Here is a 24,961-nt window from a genome sequence, read left to right as displayed (position 1 = left end):
AAAGAGTGATCTCATGGGGACTGTGAGAATTTGGGAAGTGGCGAGGCAGCCGAACTTGAGCAAATGCAGAGTGCAGAGCAAAAGTCAGTACACTTTACTGTACTACACTAAAAACCTGTGGTTGGGGAACATAAATGAGCCTAAAGAGACCACCTGTGGCTAGGTATGGTCCCTGCAGTGTGCAGAGCCCATCAGGGAAACATCGCTCTCCTGGCTTTGTTTTTACACCGTGTTGGCCACTGCTGGAGGCAGGATGCTGTGACAGACAGACCCCTCGTCTGAACCAGCACTGCCACTTTTCTGCTCTTAGGTTAAGATAAACAGAGGCTAAGGATGGAGCACTTAGGATGAGATTAAGGCAAAAAGTTAAGTGAGAGTGGAGCTGATGGAGTTTTGGGAACAAAGTGGGGAAATATGAGATTACCACAAAAGCTGAAAGAATTCACAGAAATCGAGGGAAGGGTTTGTGTACACAGCGATGTCAGTAGAGTGAACACCCGGCAATGAAAGTGTTATCTCCCAGGAGGATTGGTTTGCCTTGGCCTGAGCCACCGCTGCTGTGGATGCAAACACTCAGCTTTGATCACAGGTGCCATAAGAGGTGACAGCTCAGGTGGCAGGACAGGGACTTTATGAGAAGCAGGACAGAGTAACTGGCTGGAACGGACTGTGATTTTTCCTCCTGCAGATAATGTGAGCGTCAGCTCAGGGGTGATGTACCACTCACTGTCAGCAGAAGCCTTGTTTTGGTTGTTTCTTTACTGGAAAACATGAGAAACAGTTCCTGTCCCAAAAATTTACCTGTCTCTTTCAAGAAAATGCATGGCAAGTGCTGGAATAAGAGGAAGGTTAATTAGAGGCTGAAAGTCCTGGTGAAAAGATCACTTGGTGGCAGAGGCTGACAATGTGCAGAAGGTGACTGCTTGTCATTTCTGGGAAACTGCTGCTCCAAGTTTGCCTTAAATTGGAGGCTCACAATGGCTTGGGTTAGTCTCACAGGATGGTGGTGTGCCAGTTGATCCTCCCTTGCCCATCCGGAGGCACAAACGCAGTTGTCCTTTTTACATCTGGGTTTTGCCCATGTTCCAATCTGGACCAACCAGGCTCTGTGCTCTCTGGGGCTGGGTCACTTACTGTGACAGTTTTGCGTAAGAGCAGTGGTTAGGTGCTGGGTGCTCTCCCATGTATAATAAATGAAAGGAAGCATAAGATACCAGCGTAAGCAATGTGTACAGTTTTGGTATAACCTATTGCCAAGGTATTGTTGTGTTTGCCTGTGCTGTGAAGCACAAAGCAGCCTCTCAGCTCTGGGAAGTAATCCCTGCACCCAGGATAATCACTAGTCCCTCCGGTCTGGACTTTACAAAGCTCCACAGGGCTGACCATGATCTGACCCTTTGCATTGACTCAATAATAATAAAGCCACAAGAGCAAGAGCAGAAAAGGCTAATATATATGGAGAGAGTGAACACAATGAAAAAAGATCAGCATGGTTTCCTGTACATACCGATCCAGATTCAGCACGTGTTAATTCGGAGCCCTGCACTGGGCTAGCCCTACCGTGTTAGTCCTTACCAAGGTACTATGTCTTGTCCTGGGAACAGCACGGCCACATCAACGTGCCAATGCAAGCAGAGGCATTAGAAATTTTTTTTGCCCGCTGCTGTCAGTTTAATGACCCCATCACATAATATGGGCTATCTCCAGCTCCAGAGCCATCTGGGAAATCTTCATGGTACAAGCCACTGCAAGTAGAAATGTCTAAGAATATAAGAATGACCAAGGCTCCATCTAGCCAGCTGCCCTGTTTCCATCAATGGCCACAAACAGACACAAGGGTGAAATAAGAACAAGACAAGTGTATATTATAGTTCCCTTGAATACTTCTAGCATTCAACAATTTTCAGCCCAAGGAATTTCTTCTGGTGCTGGTCCAGCCAGGTCTCTCCATGAGAAAATGGGAATGAGAATAGCACATCTTTAGTCCCCACATTCCATAGGATTTTCCTTTCATCAGCACTACAAACAAGGGATTTCATGGACAAGGCAAACTCGCAAAGATTTTCCTTCCAAAGAGGATGGTTTTCACAGAGCATCCATTGAGGACAGATTTTGTGAAGCAGAAGAGGGCAAGATAAACCTGGGAGGAGTGGAAAAGCACTAGGCCACTACCAGAATCCATCTCAAATTCTCATATAGACATTTTCATGTTGAAAAGAGAGAAGTGTACAAAGAGAGAAATTCATACTAACCTGCTCTCTTCCCCACATACACAGGGTTTGACTTATGGAATAATAGCTTCTAGCTGGACACTTCCATTTGAATGCAGTTCTTCCTGAAGGATTTCCCACTTAAGTCTGGCCTTTAATTGGAAAGTTTCACCTCTGTAAACAAGAATGATCCTTGAGGGAGGGGTGTCTCTGGAAGCAGATGCACAGAGCTGATCGTAGGAATTCCTATCCTAATTAATCTCAGGCAGACAAAATTTGTTTCAATGGGAGCATTAAGCGTCCTACAGCTTGATATAAACTGATGGACTCTTGCTTACTCTTGGCATTCACTCTTGCAAATGAATCACTGTTACTTCCGCCTCCCTGCCCACCCCTCCACTTGGTTCCTTTTTAATTTTACAGCTTCCTGAGCTTGACACTGGGAAATCGATAAGTAATTTAAAGCCCAGTAAATACAGAGGAAAACAAGTTATTTTGTAGTTTTATAAATATTTGGAAACCAAAATTATCTAAGAAAACAGGTGCTCAGTTGACTCAGCAACCCATCCATCAGCATCACACAGTTAATTGCATAAGATCATAAACATTTATAATTAGAAGGCAAACAAACAAGAATTTTATAAACAGCCCTCTTGAATCAGGCTGCGCATTAAATATTTGTGATAAGGTAATTAAGAATAGATTTACAATCCTGGCTCAGTGTTTAATACTTTGGAGAATGGATTTGATTCTATGGAGAATGTTCTACAGCCAAGCAGAAAACATTCGATTTCGGCTCTTTTATCCAAGGCTTAAAGTGGTCTCAGAGAAACATTGGCTCTGTCATTGATCAGAGTGGAATTTCATTCATTACAGATCAGACAGCTCATTTAAATATACATCTAATGTCCCTTGTCATAGGCTGATCCACTTCAGGCCTGCTTCAAAGCTTTGTCTCCTTGGCTGGATCTAGAGGCTTTCCCTAAGTCCTGCTTTTTATGGTTGATGCTTTGATCAGAAGATGTCAGAATTCTCAACCATGTTTCAAAATAGGGAGGAAAAAATACATTTTTTTCTATTATGACATCATGGTGTTTGGTTATGAGAAGCTGGCATTGCTGCAGGATTACAGCTGTGCAATCTCAGTGGTCTATGGGAACCAGAGGGAAGATCCCTCTCATACTGTAGCGCCCAATGCTAGTCCCTGTCACAAAATAGTCAGATCTTCATACTTAAAATATCCAATGCGGTTACTTCTACAGCCAGTAAAGAGGCTCAGAACCCCATTACAATGAATGTGAGAGTCTCCCTGAAGCTAATCTGTGACCAAGTCAGCAGGGCTTCTAGTTATGCTTAAAACCAGAGAGTCTGGAAACTCAATCTGTACTGAAGCTAGGGTGTAAACTCTCTAAAATCATATGCAGACCCTAAGAAACCATCAGTGAGCAATGGGAAGATCAGCCCTAAGGGTTGGATGACCTTCGGATATTTTGTGTTTTGATATAATATAGGTTTACTCCAGTAGTTATCTGCCATCAGAAACTAGAAGAGTCTGGAAAAGCTGTGGGGAGGGTAAAGCCCTAGCATTTGATTCATCAGGGGTAGCAGTAAAACACATTATTCTGTGGTGACCATCATCTCCCCACCCACTGCTGGTCGAGGCATCCTCCTCGTTTAGGCATGAGTTTGCTTCTTATTTCTTGTGGGTCTTTTGTTCTTTGCTCTTGTATTTATATGCTTGCAACAGGCAAGCAAGAGAGCTGCTTTTCCTAGAAATGTTTCTGATAGTCTTGATCCTGACCAAGAATGGTGAAGCCATTGGTATTAAGAACAATGAAGCTATTCATGTGCTAACTCACCCAGTCCTACCTGCTGGTTTGGCTTCAGTTACATGGGGCACAAAGGCACTTTCCTAACAAACATTGCTGCAAAACAAGGAGACTCAGACCCCCCCCCCCCCATTCTGCATAAATCCCACTCTCTAGCAAAGCTTGTTAATTATATTACAAGGTGTCCACTAAGCCAGTCTGCATAAGAAGTTGCAGGTTCTTCCAACATCAGTGGAGAACATCACAGTGTTGCTGTCACTGCTGGACCTAGTGCTTTCAAAGGGTCTAGCCAAAGCCTGGCAGCTTGAATAATAACAGAGCTTAATACTCAAGTACTGTCATTGTCTAAACAACTTCTAACATTATTTAACCCCTCAATCACAGAATCACAGAATCACAGAATTATATGGAGTTGGAAGGGACCTCTGAAGATCATCGAGTCTAACTCCCCTGCCAAAGCAGGTCCACCTAGACCAGGTTGCACAGGAATGTGTCCAGGCGGGTTTTGAATGTCTTCAGAGACGGAAACTCCACCACCTCTCTGGGCAGCCTGTTCCAGTGTTCTGCCACCCTCAAAGTAAAGAAGTTCCTCCTCATGTTTAGATGGAACTTCCTATGTTCAAGTTTGGGCCCATTTCCTCTTGTCCTGTCACTGGGCACCACTGAAAAAAGACTGGCCCCATCCTCTTGACACCCACCCTTTAAGTATTTATAGTTGTTTAGATCCCCCCTCAGCCTTCTCTTCTCCAGACTAAAAAGACCGTTTAGAAGTGGGGTGTCCTACAGCCCACTGCCATCCCCTGGACATCAGCTCTGGTATATGCAGATGGGCAGCGGGACATACGCATGCTGTGCGTGCTCAGCCCACACACCGTGTAAGATCATCTGCCCTTTCTTTCAAGGGTATTGTTTTCCCCCTTGGACAGGAGCGATGACGTACGATGAGGTACCTGCTCTGCAGACGAGCAAAACTTTGCCTAGGATGACAAACCATTTATAGGTATAGACAGACCCTTTTTTTTTTTTTGCCACCCCTGGCCCCCGTGTGCCCGTCTGCTCTGCTGCTGTGTGTGCGGGGAGAGACCGGGGCTGTGCACGCACATCGCGCTGGTGCAGCAGACGTCACCGGCGCGTCAGAGCCAGTGACACCCCCTCCAAACACACGCCAGTAGCTCGGTGAATCATGCCTATGCAGCATGCAAAACTTGTCCAGCGACGGATAAACCCCGGGCATTTATTGGTAAACAGATACCGGTTTTGCTGTAAGAGCATAACTCACTCTGCTGCATTTACGATCCGTTTATTGATTGCTGAGATAAAGCTGTAATCCTTTTAATTCAGGGGAAAAGGGATCCAGCAGAGCAGGAGCACCGGTGCTCTGCCAGTCGGTAATTAAAATACATGATTTATTGTTGAATAAACACCGGCTGAGGATGAGCTGAGCTAACCAGCTGCTGGGGGCAGGATGCTGGGGTAGGTTTATGGTTCTTTCTAAAGTTTTGTTTCTGTTTTATGTTTATTTCTTTCCCCCTTCCCTCCAGGTCTAATAATACACGAAGGGCCCTCGGTTTACCGGATTTTTAAACGGTGGCAGGCGGTCAATCAGCAGTGGAAAGTGCTGAACTATGACAAAACAAAGGACATGGAGGAACAAAAAACAGGGACCAGGACAAATCAGCGCCCCTCTTCCCAAACCACCCACTCGTCCTCCACTGGTGGTACAGCCACTAACTCCGCTCCAGCCGACAGCGGGGCACGGGCTGCCGGCCATGCCACAGGCACCCTCTCTGACCACCACTGTGCTTATACCATCCTGCATATACTCAGCCACCTGAGGCCTCACGAACAGAGGAGTCAGTCTAGTAGTAACAGAGAGCTCGTCATGAGGGTCACGACGGTCTGAGCCGAGGAATTCAGGAGGCCTTAACACGAAATGGAGGAGACAAAGAACTCATAAAGCAGAGGAGCATGGTGTGCCTTTTTCTTTCTCTTTCCTTTTCTTTTTTTTTTTTTTTTTTCTTCCCTCCTCTCCTTTTCTTTTTTGGTAACTGCACAAGACATAAGAGGCGGCAGCTGGCCAGCTGAGGAAAAAAGCAGGTGGAGGGAGAGCTGCACACTCATGCTAAAGAGGTCAATGTTTTCCAGCTAGTTTAAAAAAAAAAAAAAAAAAAAAAAAAAAGAAAAGAAAAACAACAACACAAATCACAAAAAAAACCAACAAAACAAGTGCAATACAGACTACAAACTGAGTAGGCAGAGTTCTGGGGAAGCAGAGAAACAGACGGTTTAGCATGTCTTACAAATCCTATTACCTGGAATAGGTAACGCTCTGTACACAGCCCCCCGTACACACACGCACGCGCGCACACACACACACAGAGTGTGAGATTTATAAAAACAAGGAAGGGAACGAAATGTTTGGTGTATTTTTATTTTCCAGACTGTGATTAACCAGGGCTATGCGTTGTTTTGTTTCATGAGTCACTCTGGAGCCTTTTTTATTTACCATCGGAAACCTGAAGTGAAATGGCTGGGGATTTTTCGGTATTGATTTACAGAAAGAGAGATCTAATCATCCCACCACGAAAATCTGACAAAACGCAGCCATACCCAAATTTCACCAAAAATCCTGGTTTTTTTCATACTGTTCTTGACAAGGGGTTTGTGAGGGTGGAATTGGGAGGGGGGAGGGCGCTCCATGACCTTTATTCGACTTATAAGCATTTTTGGCAAATTTTGTACAAATGCTCCGCAGGTGTTTCAAGCACAAGTACTGGTGTGATTTATGCCTTCATTGACCCCAAATCCAACATCCAAATCTTGCCACTCACACACACCATTTTCCATGCAGACATTCCAGGTTAATTTCCTTCCATTTTACACTGATCACAAGAAGCTGACCCATCTCAGTGGGTTTCTGCTTCCTTGTTGATTCAGACACTCATGCATTGGAGATGTACATCTTTTTATTTTTTGGTGTCTGTATCCCTGCTGCTCGATTTGCAACAGTCTCACTCAGTCTTGTAGGCTGAGCCTTTCACATCCAGTCTGTTAGTTTATTACAGAGTCTATTCCATTCAATCATTCAAGAGAGAGTTAGTCTGAAGAGGGAGCACAGTTGCTGATCAAATATCTAACACTTCTAATAAGTCTCCTTCTCTGGGATATATCCTTGAAGGTACCGGTTGCTCTTCAGGAACATTCTCTTTCAATGCACAATGGCTGAATCATTTGTGGATATTAAAGGGACACTGTCAAGTACTTTTTAAATAGTTTTTAGGGTTTGGGCTTTTTTTACTCTCCATTGTTTGTAATATTCTCTTACAAGCTTGAAAATAAAATTTCTTTCCCTACCGATTTTGTCCTTTTCCATTTGGGCACGTATCGTTCGCTCCACTCACCCCATCCCTTTCACCATCTCCGTCCTTCTCCTCCCCAGCTTTCTTCTACGACAGGAGGAAATCCATGTTAGTGATTTCCTGCTGACTGTCCTTGCTCTGGGATGGGTATGTCCCAGCTCTACAGGGTTGAGCCGTTTTGCCAGTGCAACTGCCACAAAGGGAATGCAAGAGCAGGAAACCTAAAAATACAGAGATTACCTAATTGAGGAGCAACAGCTCAGCAATGCCAAAACAATGCGCCCATAGTGATCAAGCCTGAACCCAGCTCCCCCAAAAATTAAGCCACAGACTTCAGCTAAACTGCATCTATTTAGCAGCAGTGCTGAGCAACGTTGCACAATGGCTGTGTCCAACTGCCCTCCACCATCCTACCAGCACCTCTGGCAGCTGCTATTTGAGCCAGGGCAAACACCAGCCACCAGCTCCTTCGGCAGCTAGGCCGTCATGGGTCAGGTGTTTCTGGACCAGAGAAGGTGTCAAACTTCAGCCTCCGGGTTTGAACACACCAGCCATTCTGCAACGTTGAAGATGGAGGTTAGCAATTTAAGGGCAGATTGTATTTTTCACTTCGATTACTTGACAGTGTCCCTTTGAATATCAGAATGCAACAGAACAGGTACTTCTCTGGCAGAGAATGTGGGAGGAGAAACACCGGCCAAGGAAGCTGACTTACTGAGGACCCATGTGAAACAGCATGGTTTCTGAGGCCACTGTACCTTTATCTGACCAATCTTACTATCTACCAAAGAGTGCTTTTGGCAGAGGGGAGGGAAGGAATGTTGGTGGGAAGAGGGAGAGGGAAGGGGTAATTCTGGTCATCTCTAAAAGCAGCTACTCCCAGAATGAAAGTGTTGCAACGAACGGTCTCTGGAAGAACCGCTTCTGATCCACGGTAGAGAGAAACCTGGCCAAAGCAAGCAGACACAGCAGCCTCTCGCCCCCATGTCTGTCCTGGGAGCTGTCCTCATTCCAAGAGATGAGTAATTATGGTGGTTTTGGGAAGGGGGAAGCATACACAGATGAAGGGACAGCTGTCAGACATGATGTTGTTTCCCCCCCTGCCCTCCACTCATTTAATACGGACAAGTCAAATTTCTTTAATTTGGCTAACGGCTAAAAGTTTATGAGGTCAGAAGCACAACTTGCCGTGAAAGAGTGGTGTGATCTAGTACTCTGAGCACACAGGACTCTGCATGCTCTCACTCCAGCTCTGCCACCGACTCTGTAGCCTTGGGCTGTTTGGCTCAGTCCCCCCTCCACGCAAAGGGGGAATAACAATACGTACCTACCTCACAGGGGTGTTGTGAGAATCCACGTTGGTAAAGCCTGTTGAAGTGCTAAGTCTACCACCGGTAGTCACGAAGCGCGTGGTGGGGGTGAGCAGCGCTGCCCTTTTGCTGGTTACAGTCCGAATCGCTCAGCGGGAGTCCCATCGGCCCTCTCCTGCTTGGAGATCCTCCCTGATCTGAAGCGGAGGGTGTCGTTCGAGTGCCCTCTCCTCCATTGCATGACATTTTAAGCGGCTGTGAGGTGCAGGGTAGTGACAGACGTGAAGTCCTACTTGACCAGGGATTTGCTACAACGTTTTCTATATCTGTGGGGTTTGTTGGTTTGGTTTTTCCATATATTGTGCTTAGAAATAAACTTTCCACTTAGGGCTGGCGGTTCGGGGTCTCTTCTGTTGCATGGCAATGTATACAAGTCTTATTGTCTGTCTTACTGTGCAAATGATCCCGCAGCCCAATTTCAGAGATGGGTATGGTCTGAGCCTTTCCATAGCGGCACAAGACTCAAAAGCCTGTCTAGACTGTTTAATATTTAAACAACACTATGAACTTGTCAATTGTATGTGTTCTGTGCAATACGAAGCATGTCATTAGCTGGCTTGATGGGAAGAGGGGCTAAAGGAAGGGCAAAACTTGTTCAAAGAGCTTCATAGACGTGCCAGCATGGAGCCGAAGGGCTGCCACCAGCAAAGCAAACTCGGGGAAGCCATTGGAAACTGTTTTCAGAACAGTTTACTTCAGAACAAGGTACTTCTGAGTTTATGAACTTCTAGGCTGCCAGCTTGAGAGAACAAGTGCAAATTTAGTGTGGGGTTTGGGGTTTTGGATTCTCTTTTTCTTTCCTCCCCAAAGCACTGATGGCAGAAATACTGATGAGGGTCTCTTCCTTCCATAGCACAGTTCTCTTGTCTCCCACAACCTCCTTGTGCCATCCCCTTTGTGCTACTATGCAGGACTTTACAAGGTGCAAATGGAGACAGTACGCTCCCGAGGCATGTAAAATACATTGTGTATCCGGGCATTTTAGCAGACAGAAGAGTTGGGGCAGAGCTGTGCTACAGAAGGCATCTCCTCTCCCCCACATCTTTCCTCTAGTCTTGTCTGCTGGCTTCCTGAAGAGACATTCTTTGTATTTTGTAACAAAGCAGTCAGATCAGCTTCCACCAACAAACAAAGCTTGCAGAGTTTTGGCAGCTGTTTCTCCCAGTGGAGAAAATTCCAGGTCCTATCACTGTGGCGACCTTCAGTTCCTGGGCTCTGTGGTCCTCCAACACCGTTTGGGGGTGGTCAGTGTGGAGGACAGTGTTTAGCCATCATCGGAAATCGTATGTGTGTGGTCCTGGTCATTCTTGTGATTTCTGCTAGTCCCCTGATTTTTCGTCAGTTTTTACAGGTCTTTCTGGTAATGCTCTTCTGGTTATGCTCTTCAGAGGTGTTTTGCTCTATGTCAGTTGCCAACGCTATTCTTGCCTACTGAAAAATCAGTGCTGGCCTCCAGCTTCCACAGCTCTTCCATTCTTGCCATCCAATCTCTTGGTAAATACCCACTACCAAGTTCAGACCCTCTTCCTCTGTGCCTGCAACAGCTCAAGCACATGCACTAAACCCAAGGGTCACCAGAGAACACGGGGACCATAAGGAGCCTGTATCAGTAGTCAGACTCTGTAACCATCAGTCAGTCCTCTTTGATATATATTCACTTTGCCAATCTCAGTGCCTGCTGTTAACTGGTTGCCACAAAACCCCCATAATTCTAGAAAAACCCATATACCCAGCTAACACTTGGTTTCCAATTTCAAATGTCAGAAGTGATGGACTGTTTTTCAAGTAAATTAGGTGTGTTTCCTGTTGTGGTTTCCCAAGCAAGGTGCTGAAGAGTTCCATGATGTACTTTACCATGATGGACGACCCAAGGAAAGAAAAAGTCAGCAGCATAGATTTGAGTCAAGAGAGGTGTTGGCTGTCCACTATGTTTTGACTCCAGGAGATTCAGGAAAATACTACTCATGTCTGCCAGGTCCCTGACCCTTCTCAAAGCCTTGTGCCTGGCAGCAGCAAAATGTCAGAGCCAATGCTTGTCAATGGAGAACAATTCTGAAGACTTTTCCAGTTCTGAAGATCATACCCTGCCCACGTGTGGTGGTCAGTCATTGAAGCATCTCCTCTTTGTTTTCCTCAAGAGAAAAACAATTATTTTGACTAAGTAAAGTACTGCTACTCTTCACTGTAGGAGGAGGCTGCACCATTAGCACTTCCAACCTGTGGTTCATCCACCAGGACTCCTGCACATCTCCTTGCAAGAATGCACGGGCAGAAGACTTCCTCTTGCTATTATATGTCTGTCAAGTACTTGGAGGGAAATAGTCAGCAGTGCAATTTGCCTCTGCCACCCCTAGATTCCAGCCCTGGAGATCTCCTGAGAAGACAGTCACAGAATTCCTTACAGACTAGTTTTAGGGTCTTCTACATCCTTCATGTACCCAGACATTTCATTGATAGACAGTGACATATTTGAATCCTGAGAGGAGAAACAGTTTAAGAGCTTATTGCATTGACCTTCACCTTTTCTAGCACGTTGAAGGAGATAAAGTGAAAACTTCAATTGGTCTCCATATGACAGCAATGAGCTGATGGCTGTAGGAGTATTTCCCTCAATAATGCAAGTCTGACATGCTGCAGTTACTGAAGGCAGTCTTTGATCTCACATCTATCACGTTGGATACAAGGAGAACAGAATCTGACACTTCTGTGCTGTTTACACAAACATCAAAAACTATCTTAGTTCATTATTCAAATTACCTCCAGGTCAGTGGGTGAATTTATCCTTTGATGAAAGAATGATGTTTTCTCTTCCAGAACTGAAATTGCAAGATAAAATGTATGTACACATATACATATATATTTATAAATGCTATCCTGAAAACATAAAGAGAAAAAAAAAAAACAAACAACCAACAAATAAACCTGAAAGAACACTTAACTGTATTGAGTAAGTCTTGACAGGAGCTAGGGAGCTGCTGTGTGGAAAGTACAACATATGATTTGACTTCAGGCAAAGAGAAGACAGAAGCGGGAAATGCTTTTATGTGACCTGTGGCCTGTCTGTGGTTCATGTTCGTTATCGTGTAGCATTTAATTAATGCAAAAGTATGTGGAAAAAAGACGCTCAGTTCCAGCAGCAGGAAACAGACTGAAGATCCCTCAAACTTATCTGAGCCATATTCAAACAAGCACAATGATGCAAAAGCACAAACACCTGCCACCACAACTGTTTGAGAAGAGATGGATTTCTGAAACGGGACAAGGACTCAGAAAGAAATTCTTTTCCAAGACACATTGACAGTATTTTTCCCAGCTTATTTACTTCCTATTATTAACCCCCTTTTTTTTTTTCAAAGAGAAGAGAAGAGGAGAAGAGAAGAGAAGAGAAGAGAAGAGAAGAGAAGAGAAGAGAAGAGAAGAGAAGAGAAGAGAAGAGAAGAGAAGAGAAGAGAAGAGAAGAGAAGAGAAGAATTCTGATACCCATTTGATTAAAGAATCAAATAGCAGTAAAGAAGAGGTACTAAGGGAAGATGCTTCTTTCTGTGTTATGTTATGCATCAAGATGTGCTTTACCAAACAGAATTAGTCATCACATTCAGTTCCCTGCTTGCTCAAAGAAAGATTGTTTGAGTCTGCTCATAATCAAGAAGCCTTCCTAGAGCATAGTCTTCTCCAGGGGACAACAGCTGGATGGGATAGACAGAATCAGGCAGAGATGTTTTGCCTCCAGCTGCGCCCCTCTATGGGAGGACGACAGCCTGTTGTTAGCATGTTGTTAGTGAGTCACTGTTGGGCAGTGGGAGCATCTATCAGCTTATATAAGTTTTGGTATCAATAATCACAAGAACTGCACATGCCCAACGTGGCCCTGCAACTGACCTATCTCATCCTTTCACAGTTCAAATTGGTGACAGAGCTACTCTGCTCTTTGCTCTTCATTACAAGACACCTTTCCTTTAAGATCCTGCATGCCACACTTCTCTGGGAGTTTTTCCACTGCACATTACAGAGGTTCAGTTTAGTCCTTTTTGCTAGAAGGATAATCCACTGGTCTTCTTTCCCAGATAGAGAGACAAAAACTGATGTTCTCTGAACAGTTGATCTCAGTACCTATGTTTTTTATTATTCCCCCTCCCCTTTCACTCACTACTCCATAATCTTTGCTTTCCTTTGGAAAGAGGTGATTCATTGTTACTAAATGGTAGAGCATCTCTCTGAGATGAGAGTGTGAACAGCCCTTCCACTCCTTGCTAACAGGCACACAAACCTTCCTCCCATCCCTCTAGACTGGTGTGGCCAGCAAAACCCTTTTTCATGGAGTTTAGCTTCTTGATCCAGAAGAGCAAATGCTTTCAAGCATCTCCTTCACTGCTATCGAGCTGTGGGATAATGGCATGGGGAATCTTTTGTTTCTTAGCCTCAGGGTAACTAGAGTGGTTGATGTACCTGAGCCAAAAACATGGTGAGGACAAAGTACTTGTATTTTAATGGTGGTAAAACTAGGTGAGGTCAGCCCTGATGACAGGGGAGCAAGAATCCTTGTCAGATTTATACAGCAGCAAAGCAAAATGGCCTTGTCCCTCATGTTTTTAGCTCATACACATCAGCTCTCCATTATAAACAAACCCTCTGTAGGCAGTGCAGGCCAGGCTTGGGGAGGAAATCTTCCTCATTCCAGAAGCACAACCAGCCCATAGCTATGCATCAACCCCTTCAGAACTTTTGCCCCAGAGAGGCTGAGAGTAAGAAGGGAGGTAGCTAGTGGAGATGGCAAGAACAGTTCCCTGGAACTTCATCCCCAGTGAGCAGAATCCCCAGTAGGCTAATTCTGCATCTCCTTATGTGAGTCCCCTTTGAAATCACTTGCAAGGACTATGGTCTGATCCTTCACTACTACAGGGTCTGCCCAGGAGAGGAAGCAGTGTCTCTGCATGGATCTCCAAGATCTGTTGGTAGGGTCCTGAGTCGGGCCTGGAAGAAATGACAATTTTCACTGAGGGATGAGATAAGTCAATGGTGTGTCCATGCAGAAATACTCTCTTTGAGACTTCTACAGAGATGTCTGTGGGGTTGGGAGCGGGGTGGTGGTTTTTTTTTCAGGGCAGGAAGCACGGGGAAGGGAAGGCTGCAATGTAAGAAACAATCAGCCACAAGGGAGGGGTTGACTAAGAGGAATGACCATGTCGACTGTGTTACTGTCCCGTCATTCTCCTGAACCCAGAATGGAAACTTCCAAGTGCTCTTCATGAGCTTACGTTTATTAGAAAACTATTCCTGGGTGTTCAAGGTTGTTTTCTAATGAAAATATACATAATAAAAAAAAAGCAAATGAACGACTCCTGTTAATCTTTTCCTCTCCTCTATCAACCTGTAACACACACTGTGAATCTTACCTTCTTCATTGTTTGTTTACTGCCATTCCTGGTCAATAAAATCTCTTTCTTTCTGGTCACGATCCACACAGGGCCTTATACAGTGAGCTTTCATCTTCTGCCTACACATCAGGGCTCAAGTCTTCATGTAAGGGATTCGAATGCCATGGCTTAGCATACATAGCACATTGTGTTAGCACTTTGACTTATCATTTGTTTATGGCATTAAACAGCAAAAATCATTTACAAAACATCACTATAAGGTCCATGTAAAGTGCCTTCCCTATGTGCAAGAAAGAAGCTTGAGGCAACCATGGTAAGTACAGGCAAGCACTGAAAAATGTTATTTTCTGAGTACCCACTCTGGTGTGTTAGGTTCTTCCCAGGGACAGCTCAGAACTGCCCTTGACAATGAACATCTCCCATCTAAGCAGTACCAGAGTCAGCCCTCACTCCAGGGCTTTTTCTTCTACAAATTGCTGTGTGAGCTTCAAGACACAGGGAACGCTCAGAGGAAGTATGCACAAAGAAAGTGAGGACACAAAGCAATCACCAGTGCCATGGTAGGAAAGGGTTGGTAAAAATCTAGGTTAGATCCACAGCTCCTCTCCTGAATGCTGGGCACATGACAGCAAGCTGTACCCCGGGACATCTTTTGAGGCTGCCCCTTGTTTCTATAGTGCCCATTGAATGTCCAGAGCACCACTTTTCAAAATGATGTGCCTGGAAGTCCAGTGCAACCAGCCACAAAGCCTTCCTGTCTCAGGAGGAGAGCAGGGGCAGTGTTTCGCCAGCCAAACATAGAGTTCACAAAAGACGGTCATAAGAAGCTCTGAAAACTCTTATGCTGAAGGGTCCCAGAACTTTCCCGTGCTTGCACATGTGAAAATCCTTCCCTGGAGAAACAGGCAGAATCTGTTCCTCATCCTTACCCTGGAAACCAGATAAGTCTTTTTCTTTTCTCTCTCTTTTTCGTTTGCTTCTTTTTTTTTTTCTTTTTTTTTTTAATATAAGTCTATTCCAATAAGTCTATCAAAATACACAGAGAGACGAAGAATGGAGGGCCAGGACAAGGAGCTGCTTGGAAAGAAACAACTGTGCAAATCAGAAATGGAGGACTATAAACAAGGAGAGGGTATATGACAGTGGTATGGGCAGAAGACAGGGAGCAGGGATAGGACTGGCAGAGAGAAGGGAGACGTGGTGTGAAGAGGCTGGTGGATACCATTGATTACTGCAGCGGTAACACTGATGGTTTGAAGAAAAGAGGGGAAGACAGGCCCGAGATGATCCTCAGGGAAAGGAGGAAGGAGCCATGAAACACTGGCAGACACATGGGCTTCACAAAGTTCTCTCCAACCAGCCTTTCTATGACTCCAGGACCAAAACTGGATCTTTCACAGACTGCAGCCTGACAAACAACCCTCTCGTTAGATTACATCCCCCAATTAACAAAAAGCTGCCTCAGCCAGGCGAGGCAAACACAAATTGCTGCACACATCATCTTACCTGTAACTCAATTTTCTTACCAAAATGGATTATTCCTGATTCCAGGTGGCCTCCTGGGGCTTGTTTTATTCTGTGCACACAGCTACATTGCTAAAAACCATAATGTGCCCTGCACCTGCTCAGACCGAAAGTAATTTCCTACACCAGCCAGCCAGGGCTCTGCTGAAGAGCAGCAGCTATTACACACTCTGCTCTTTGCCAGCTCAGTGGATTTCAGGAGAACAGAGATGCTGAAACTCTGGTTTGATCTAGAGAGATAGAAGGTTGTCTTTAAAACAAGGAGGTTTTGAGTGATATTGCAGCCTGGATTCCCTCTCACACAGACAGGAGTGTTGCCAAAACATTGGGATCTGAGCTCAAGCTGCAAAATTCACAGCAGAATTGCAAAAATCACAGGCTTGAGAGTAAAAAGCATTTCAGGCAAGGTGGTGGCAGGAAGAAGTTTTAAGCACTGGGAACGTGAAACTATTTTGGTTTAGAAATGGATGAAAATTTCAAAACCTAACCTACAATGAATGTAGGTGTATCTGCAGGGGGAATATATTTGCCTGAATGTTAAAGAGAAAACAATCTGTCTTGAGAATTTCAAACAGCAAACAAACAAGTGTCCATCCAGAAGTTACTGGCCACTGCCAGAAGGAATACAACAGCCATCTGCTCAAAGGCCAGAGGATGACAATCCCTGAAGAGGATGGCTAACAACTGTCTGCAATTAGAGTGATAAAATTCCCAGTGTAATATAGGTCTACCAGACAACTAGTTTATTGATTTCGAACCAGATCACCTAAGAGCCTGACATAAACCTGACTGAAATCAGCAGGATTTTCCTCAGGCTCGAGTGGGAACATAGGATCAGGACTGTAACACTGGGGCTAAGAGCTCAGTGCTCATATCTTCTGGTTTTACAATCCAGAAACAAAAGCACAGGAGAACAGCGAGTGGGTCATCTCTGTGATGTCAACTCAGTCAGTCTTGCTGCAGGATTTGCAAAAGTCACAATTTTTACCATCTACCACCAAACCCCCCCTCATCTCCCAGTGAATTAATAGCCATTAATCTTAAAGCATCATCTTTGCAACAAAGTTTGCGTGAATCTACACCCATGCCCAGTCACGCTACGCTGTGATAACTCCTGACACACATGTTCTTACCACCCAACAAACTGGCATCAGCCAAAGTAGAGACATAGTTAGTTACTGTCCATCTACAGGGGAAAACAGCCTGTTCACAGGCAGTTATGGTAGATTAGCTGCAACATTGTGAGTTCACTACCAAGATCAGATACTCATTTATCTGTAAAAAAAGTCCTATCCTCCCCAAAAATAGCCAAAAGTAGCCCCATGCATCTGGGCAAGACACAGTCACATTTTACAAAGAATAATTAAAGTATTCCCCTCCCTCTCATTTTTAATTTAGCTGGGAGCAACAAACACTGATTACTTAATGTAAACAGTGCCCTGGTTATTTAATACACTAAATAACAACAGACATCCATAAACTCATTTATTTTATATACTTTTTAAATGCCTACAGCCTTCTCTAGCTTGTGAATGCTGTGAACTTTATTGTGTCACTAAAGGTTGATTGAAGTTTGGAGCAGTCTCAGGTCAGAGCATAAGGGATTGTTTTCAAAGCTGTAAGCAGAGTAAAGGGAGGGTAAATCATTTCACTAGATTCCCACTTTCACATACAATCCATGAGTTTGTTCTTTCCACTCAGATAAGGTTTCATGGTGGTAAAAGATACCAGATCTGGAGTTGTTTCTGTTCACAACATGTGGAGTGACCCTGGAAGCTACGTCTATCCTCCATCTCCAGTAACCACCTCTATGAGTTAAGTAATGCTTAAGGCCATATATTTCAACCTGCCCATGTAGATATTTAACATAGGCATCTACAGTTCACCCAACTTTATACTTCTAAAGGCCACTTGTCAAATTCTAAGCTGCCTTAGTAATCATCAGAGGGAAACAGGTACCTCCTAGGAATTATTCATCACAATTGTATTCAGCACCAAACTGCCTACACAGTTGTCTAGTATGATTTGAGATGCTTGACTGGCCTCCAGTGTCTCAATTTTACATTGACACCCAACCCTAAACTTCGGATAAAAGCACCCACCCCTCTTTTACATGTACTGGGTAGCCAGCTGTCAAATCAGTCATCTTTCTCCTGATTTCATTAATTTGAGGAAGTAAGTTAGGCTGAATACAAGATGTGATCCCCGAAACATTGGTTTCTTCACTCATCTTACTGAAAAAGGGAGAAGGAACCTAAGGGGTATGTGAGGTAGTCCTACCATCCACAGTCAGTGTAAGACTCCAGTCACCAAACATCTTAGCCCTACAGTTAATTGAGCTTATGCTCTACAGCTCATGACATCTGTTGCTTGCAACCTGGCTCCTTTTCTCAACGTTTGTTCTGAATTTGCAAAAAGGTTTAAAGTAATTCAGCGTGTTCAATTCCAGGATTTTTTAAAGTGAAGTCCCAAAAGATTACTGTTCAACTTTTCCTAAAAGTTAAAAAACACTTTCTAGGGCCCTCAGATTACTGCTGCCTCCTGAAAATTCAGGCCTCAATTTCTAAACTCTAAGGGGAAACCAGCATTTTTTAAACAGCAAACTCTGCAAGGCTGTTAATGAAGCCTGGCAAAAAGCTCCTCTCTAAACAGCAAGGCAGCTAGTCCTATGACTGTCACCATTTGTGACTCGTGATACTGCAGAGCTCTCATCTTTATAGCGCATCTTGTATCAGAAGCATCTTTCAGAACTTTGGGGAATTGTTTGTTTTCCTGTTTTAAGACTGCAGTAGGGAAGAAAAAAAGTCCTGAAAAAAAAAAAAAAAACCAAACAGAAAAAGGAAGGTAGAGAGAGGCTGAGTACTCAGGCAGAATGGAGCAAGTACAGCCACCACAGTCAATAAGCTGGCCTGACGGAAAACCTAGCCTCATGGTAAAGGACAGCTCCTGGATTAGAAATCATCCCTGAAAATGTTTAACTAAGGCATTTGCCTGACAGTTAAAGCAAACAAGAAGCAGCATACAGGGTGTGTTGAGGCTTTAAAACACTATTTGAAAGATTGAAGGAGATCAGAGGCTCAAAAAGCCAAAGCCATTGGTGCCCATTATATTTTCCAAAGTAACACATCTATGAAAGGGAATAGCTCGTGACCCCACACAACAAGCAACTGATGTTTTTCAGAGAGAGCTCCACACCCAGGAGACGTTCTTTGGACTGCCCATCTCAGCTATCCAAACAGCAGTGCTCCTCTCCCACCGCTTAATCTGCAGCCCGTCTCAGTCTCCCCTTCTGGAAAGCCAAGACTTGCTATTCTTCTGCAGAGCAGGGGCAGATGTCACCGACTTCCCATCAGCACCCCATCTCCACCAGCAAGTGGGCCACTGGGCCTGAGCTCACAAGCACTGGCAACTATGGTGGGATCACCCCTGTATTTCACATGGAAAACATCAAAGAGGACCAGCAGACCTGTTCCTTCTCCTGAGCTTGATTTGAACCCATCATGTTACACTAAAACCACAGCCCAGGAGGCATTTGAAACATTCACAGTACATTTCTAAGCACGCTGTTTCTAAACATGTGTATAAAAAATCCCATTATTTTACCTCTCCAGAAAAAAATCCACTGTTGCCTTTGGCATCTGTCTCCACACTTCCACGCTTTTCTCTGGGCTTGTGGTAGTGGTGGTATTTGCTGCTGTTACTGAGATGCACGAGATTATGCAACTGTATAGCATTTACATTTAATCAGCTGGGGGGAAAATAACTGCTCCAAATTCTATTAATAACTGGCAGCCAGCTCCCTCCTTCTTTCCCTCCCTCCCTCCCCAAATTCCCACAGAAGGGGCATCACAGACAGATCCCTGCAAGCACAAACTAGCAGCCTGACTGGATCAATACCATCCACGGAGCCAGAGATTTGCCATGAATTCTGGGTAATTAATCTGTCAGGGAAAGACAGTCTTAATTAAGAAAAGCCAAGCTGTTCTTTTCCCAAACCTTTTGATTAACAAAGCCACAGTATTGGTTTGGATGAGGATTTTGGTCTAAATTTTAATAGGTTTTGTGTTCTTACAAAGTGTTTTGAAAGCAACCATGCAGGCAGCAGTAGAGGCTTCGAGCAGCAGCCAGCAACGTAAACTCTTTACTTTGCCTTTTTGACACCAAGTTAAAGATGAATGATCTCATTATTTAGGATGGGCTCAGTGCTGGGGAGAAGCACTGGCTTCACAGCTTGGATGGACAGTGCCATGGAGAGGTTGCCCCCATCCTCATGTAAGGGGGCTACAGTTGAGATCAGACTGGGACCCTCCTTCCCCTTCTTCTCAGGAAGAGCATCCAGGACAAAAGGTTTCCTCAGAAGGCCAAAGCTTCTGCTTTCACACCCCACTCCAGCAATCCTGGAAGTACCATTTGGATGCAAAAGCAGCTTGCCAGCACCCAAGTTCTTTGTTCTTTTACTTCTGGTTCTACTTCAAACTCCTCTTTTTATGTCTGGTCAGTGTCTATGGCAACACCTATCCTAGTATGCTCAGTGTGCTCAGGATCTTTCTCTGGTGCTAACACCAATTGGTACAGACTTACCCAAGCCCAAACTCTTATTCCTCAGGGCAAAAAAGGCCAAAGGGTGGCCACATCCAAACTGTCTATTGCTCCTGACCTGTGTCAACTCCTGAACCATGCTGGGTACTCTCATGGAGACAGACTGGACCAAAAGCATGTCAAAAGCTACGCTAACAACTTATCAAGACAACTCCAGTGCCTGGGAGTGTTTCTTGGGCATCCATTCATGATGGAGGACATGTCTCAAACCACTTTGGTGGGGCACATTCAGACAGACCCAAGAAACTCCCCCTCGAAGTGGAACTATTCCCCAGCACACACTTGGTCAGCTGCGAGCAAAACTCTTCTGCAGCAATTTGCACATCCAGTTTTGAGGGACTGAAAAAGGTGTATTCTTTTATTTCCCCAAGGTAAGAAGGCTGTTTTGGTCTGTGAAACATGTGACAGATGATCACATTTCTGTCTTGACATGGTGCAAAGAGCCAGAAGACCAGACCATTCGGGACAGGACGTTTCTGGAGGCACTGGATGAGTCACAAAGAAATTCCAGAGACTTTCAAAGGGAACTTTAATCTCACCAGCCCCGCTCATCTTTGCAGGTCAAACTCTACTCACCTGTCTGAAGCCAAGAAGGGTCTACATATTTAATGGCAAAAATTAGCATTTTCCCTAATGGTATCCTGGATACAGGGTAATTATGGTAAAGACTGATGAAAATAATTTAACTCCTGCTATGGGGACAGCATGATGGCAGCTAGATTAAAGATGTCCTTTATAAACCGTCACAAAGCAAGAGAACACGATAATGAATGAGTTAATTACGCCACCATTTGAGGCTGATACTACCCATCTGCTGCTTTGATTAATTAAAACTCTGACGAGCGACAATGAGGCCCTTCTCAGGTCTGAAAGCAATTAATTGCCAAAGTCCTCAATAAATCTAACAGCATCGCTGACTGAACTGGCAGGAGAGACCACTTCGAACAGCCCCAGAACAGAGGCAGCAAAGCAGATTATGGAGTTTGAAGCATCCCTGACATGATGCATTAATCTTTTGATGTAACACTGGGAGCCGAGACCTAGCAATTTTAACTTCTTGTTTAATCTTCTTCTCACTCCCTTTTCTCCCTTTCCTCTCAAGATCAGAGGAAGGGAGAGTTTCACTAAAGGACATGAACTCCTGAGGAGATTTTTAAGAAGACATTGGCCTTTTTTGTTCTTTGTCTAGACTTTCCAAACTGTAATGAATGGGTTAAAATTTTGCTCTTGAATGTCTGTTCTCTTCAGACCAGTTGTAATCCATCCTGACAAAGGGGGATTTTTGGAAATGCAATGGGGAGTTGAAGTCTTCCAATGCTTTCCCTGTTCATCATTCAAAGAATGACAAAAAGCAACAGCACTTGCCCAGAAAGTGGTGGCAAATCAAATCCTCCTATGGGCAGATCAAGGAAAGGAAAGACTCAGTGCTGAGCTGGAGTCTGAGAAACCAGACACAGACTGTGGGGGTCAGGAGCAAAGGCAGGGCGCGAAGAAGAGAAAATGAAGCTGATCAAAGGACTTTTCTACTGTGAGAAATCCTAGACTCCAGAACCACTTTCCAAGGCAGGCAAAAGGGGAAAGCCCTAGTGCACAATCATTTAAGAGAAAAAAAATGTTGTCAATCATCTACTGCAGGGAAAAGTGGTCACAGCCAGCAGAGAGAGGAGGAGTTGGTGCTTTTCACTTTTCGCCCTCTGTATGTACTGAGCATCAGTCTTGCAAACTAAGCCCCATTGGGACACAGTGGTATTTTGAGAGAACACCATGAAAGACCACTTTCTTTTGCAGTAGACAGGGCTAGAGGATACCAGACCATCTTTAGAGCCAGTGCAGCTCAAACACATAGTTTGGAGACCTTGCACTACAAGGTGCTGCTTTTTTCAGAGAGATGGGAAAAAAAAAAGCGCCTTTCCTTCCATTTTTATCCTACTTATGCATTAAGCAGCTCTTGCATTTCACCTCCAATAGCTACAATTGAGGAACTAAAGATTCTTCATACCACAGATCCAAGACAATGATTAATAACAATTATCAGCAGTGATTAGCTAATACGACCATAATACAACAATCCCACTGCCTGCCAGTCAGTTGCAGGCATTAGCGCGTTGAAGCATGACAGCTCTTCTGATTAAACACTGCCTTGCTCCTGAGGACAAGAGGAGAATCCTCCTTGCAGCAGCAGCAGCCTCAGCTGAGTGTGATGTGGGCTGCAACTTCCCATGCTGGAATGGGGCAGGAAACTGAGTTTAGATGTGTTGAACTCAAAAGATTGTTGTTCTACGTTTACGTTAGAGAGAGGGATAAGTATACCCTGAGTGCATGGCTCTTGCTTATCGGTGGGTCTTTAGTTCAGTAATGGAAAAGAAACCATGTCTGAAAGGGTAAAACAGGGGTAAGTAAGCAGAGGACAAGAAAAAGGGTTTACTTACAGGGCTCCTGTTTCAAATTACAGAAGCTGTTTGTCCAAGTGTTAAAAAAGGGTTCACTATGGAAAGGAACTTCTAATATGCAAGTACAGTAAACAGCAGACCCCTTTTCCAGTTACAGAAGAAAAGGAAACTAGTCAAGGAAACAAACAGACCTGAAAGGGGGATGGTAGGAAGGCACCTTCCAACAGATGAAATGGCTATTTGCAAATACTAATAACTCTTTGTCTCCATCTAAACAAAGGACGGTGAGAGACAGACGCCACATACACACCTAGATTTCCCAGGAGAAGAACAGAAGAGAAATTAGGACAGACCAGCTGTTCAAGAATTAAAATTTTTGAAGAGAAATTGAAACACACAAGGAGCTGTTACTGCTTAGGTGAGCTCCAGCTGCCTCAAGGTATGTCTATATCACGCAGAACAGAAGCATGCAGATGTGCCCTAGGCATTTCAAAAAAGCCAGTGAGGTCAAAGTCATACAAGTATCTCTTCAGAGCACCACGGTCCCCTGAGCCCAAAGGACGAGAGGGGGCTAATGTTCTGCCAGTGCATTTTAAGCCCTCTTCAGGAAGCAGATAAGGCAGCGCGTCTCTGCAGATCAGTTGATGTGACAGATATGTACAGACATGTGCATCCACTGTGGAGTGAATCCAGCATTTGACCTAAGATTTGGGTCAGACTTTCTGACTCCACCTGCAGCTCGACTAAAGACCACTCAAAAAACCAGAGGGATGAGGAGTGCCTTTTTTCACGGTTTTGCTTTTTATCCCTTCCAAGTATCATACATATAACTCATGTTACTCTCCAAAAGTCCTTTCCCTGTTGCCCAACACAAAAGGATTGCACATTCAGGGAGGGAATTGAGAAGCCACTCTCCAAGGGCAAGGATTTTTTGCCCCAGTTTCAGGGTTAAGCCCATTTTGTGTTAAAGCCATAGCTTTTCCAAAAAAATACAATTAGAAGAAACAACTTTTTTTAAACAATCTTAAAAGCATGCAGCATACTGCAAGAAGAACCATCATTCCAAGTTCCCTGCTGTATTTGGCTGCTGCAAGGTAAGATGGGGATGGTAGGTATAACTTTAGCTTCAAATTTCTTTCTTACCACTATCACTTCACAGTAAGCCCCAATGTTATTTTTATCCACTGTATAAACCAGGTGCTACAGAAGTACTTAGTGTAACCTGCCACACCGCAAAATAGGTGACATACTGAATTAGTGATTCTCTACCACACTTCTGTCCTGTTCCTCCACAAACAGGCATGTAGCAGAAGTGTAATCCAAAAAACATATCATTTTCTAACTCCTATTTTATAAGCCAACTAATACTTCCACTTACATAGCATTATTGTCATGGACAGTCAAGAGAAGCACTAATTAGACTGGCACATTAGACACTTGTTAATTACATTCTCAGTTCTCAATGTCAGAAGAGTCTCTCCTTTGTACCTTTAGAAGCTGTGAGAAGAGGAAGGGGGGAAAAACAAAAACAGCTCTGCTCTGATGCTGTGTAGCTCTTGAGTTGGCTAACCAGCTACAGCGGTGTAGATCCTTCATTTTTGTCACAGACCAATGTATGCATCTGGATATGCAGATGGACTGATTTTATCCACAAGAATATACAAAATAAGCATCTCTCTGCTGAGTCAATAAGACTGTATTGGTATGTAAACCAGCAAAAATAAAATCAAAATGCAACACATCGCTCCTGGCATTTTGATTTTGGTCTGAGAGCTGCATTCACAGATGATGTTTCAAAGTATTCATACATGTCTGGAGTTGAGCATTCAGTTTGGTCCAGCTCAGCTGATAAGAACTCAGTTCAAGAGACAAAAACACCACCTAGGTTTGAAGGAATTAGAGCTAATATTTTTGATTCAGGCTCAACTCTGACTTGAACTGATTTTCTCCTCACCCACATATATGGTACATCCTTTAATATCTTCCTCTCCAACAGAATTATTACACTTTTCTCACACCTCTCCATCTCATGTACTTAACCCTATGTTTTCACAGCTCTTTCACAGGTGGTCTCTGAGCCAATTATCCCTTCTGAAGCACAGAAAGGGGAAGGGTGGCTGTCCAAGAAAGTGTAAAAGGTGTGTTGAATCTACCAGAGGGCTCAAGAAATGACCAGTAAGTTGCTCTCAAACAAGGGAGCACTGAAAGGAGGAGGGAAAAATCTAGGACTAGAGTCAACATCCCTCTTGCACAAAAACTCAACAAAGAAAAGGGTGTATCAGCAACGACAGACAAGCTCATGTGC

The 24,961-nt window shown here is 44.2% G+C and overlaps 1 protein-coding gene across 1 annotated transcript in view; it reads left to right on the top strand.

Moving 5' to 3' along the window:
• MARCHF4 (membrane associated ring-CH-type finger 4) overlaps positions 1-5,942 on the top strand; it is a 101,588-nt gene extending 95,646 nt beyond the window's left edge. The window contains exon 4 of the mRNA XM_074145617.1: positions 5,581-5,942. Coding sequence (XP_074001718.1) covers positions 5,581-5,942 — 362 coding nt within the window. The remainder of the gene's footprint in view (positions 1-5,580) is intronic.
• Positions 5,943-24,961: the final 19,019 nt, after the last annotated feature.

The sequence above is a fragment of the Numenius arquata genome, chromosome 3 (genome assembly GCF_964106895.1).
Source record: "Numenius arquata chromosome 3, bNumArq3.hap1.1, whole genome shotgun sequence".
NCBI lineage: Eukaryota > Metazoa > Chordata > Aves > Charadriiformes > Scolopacidae > Numenius > Numenius arquata.
Note: the sequence above shows the minus strand (reverse complement) of the source record. Positions and strands in the feature narration are given on the sequence as shown.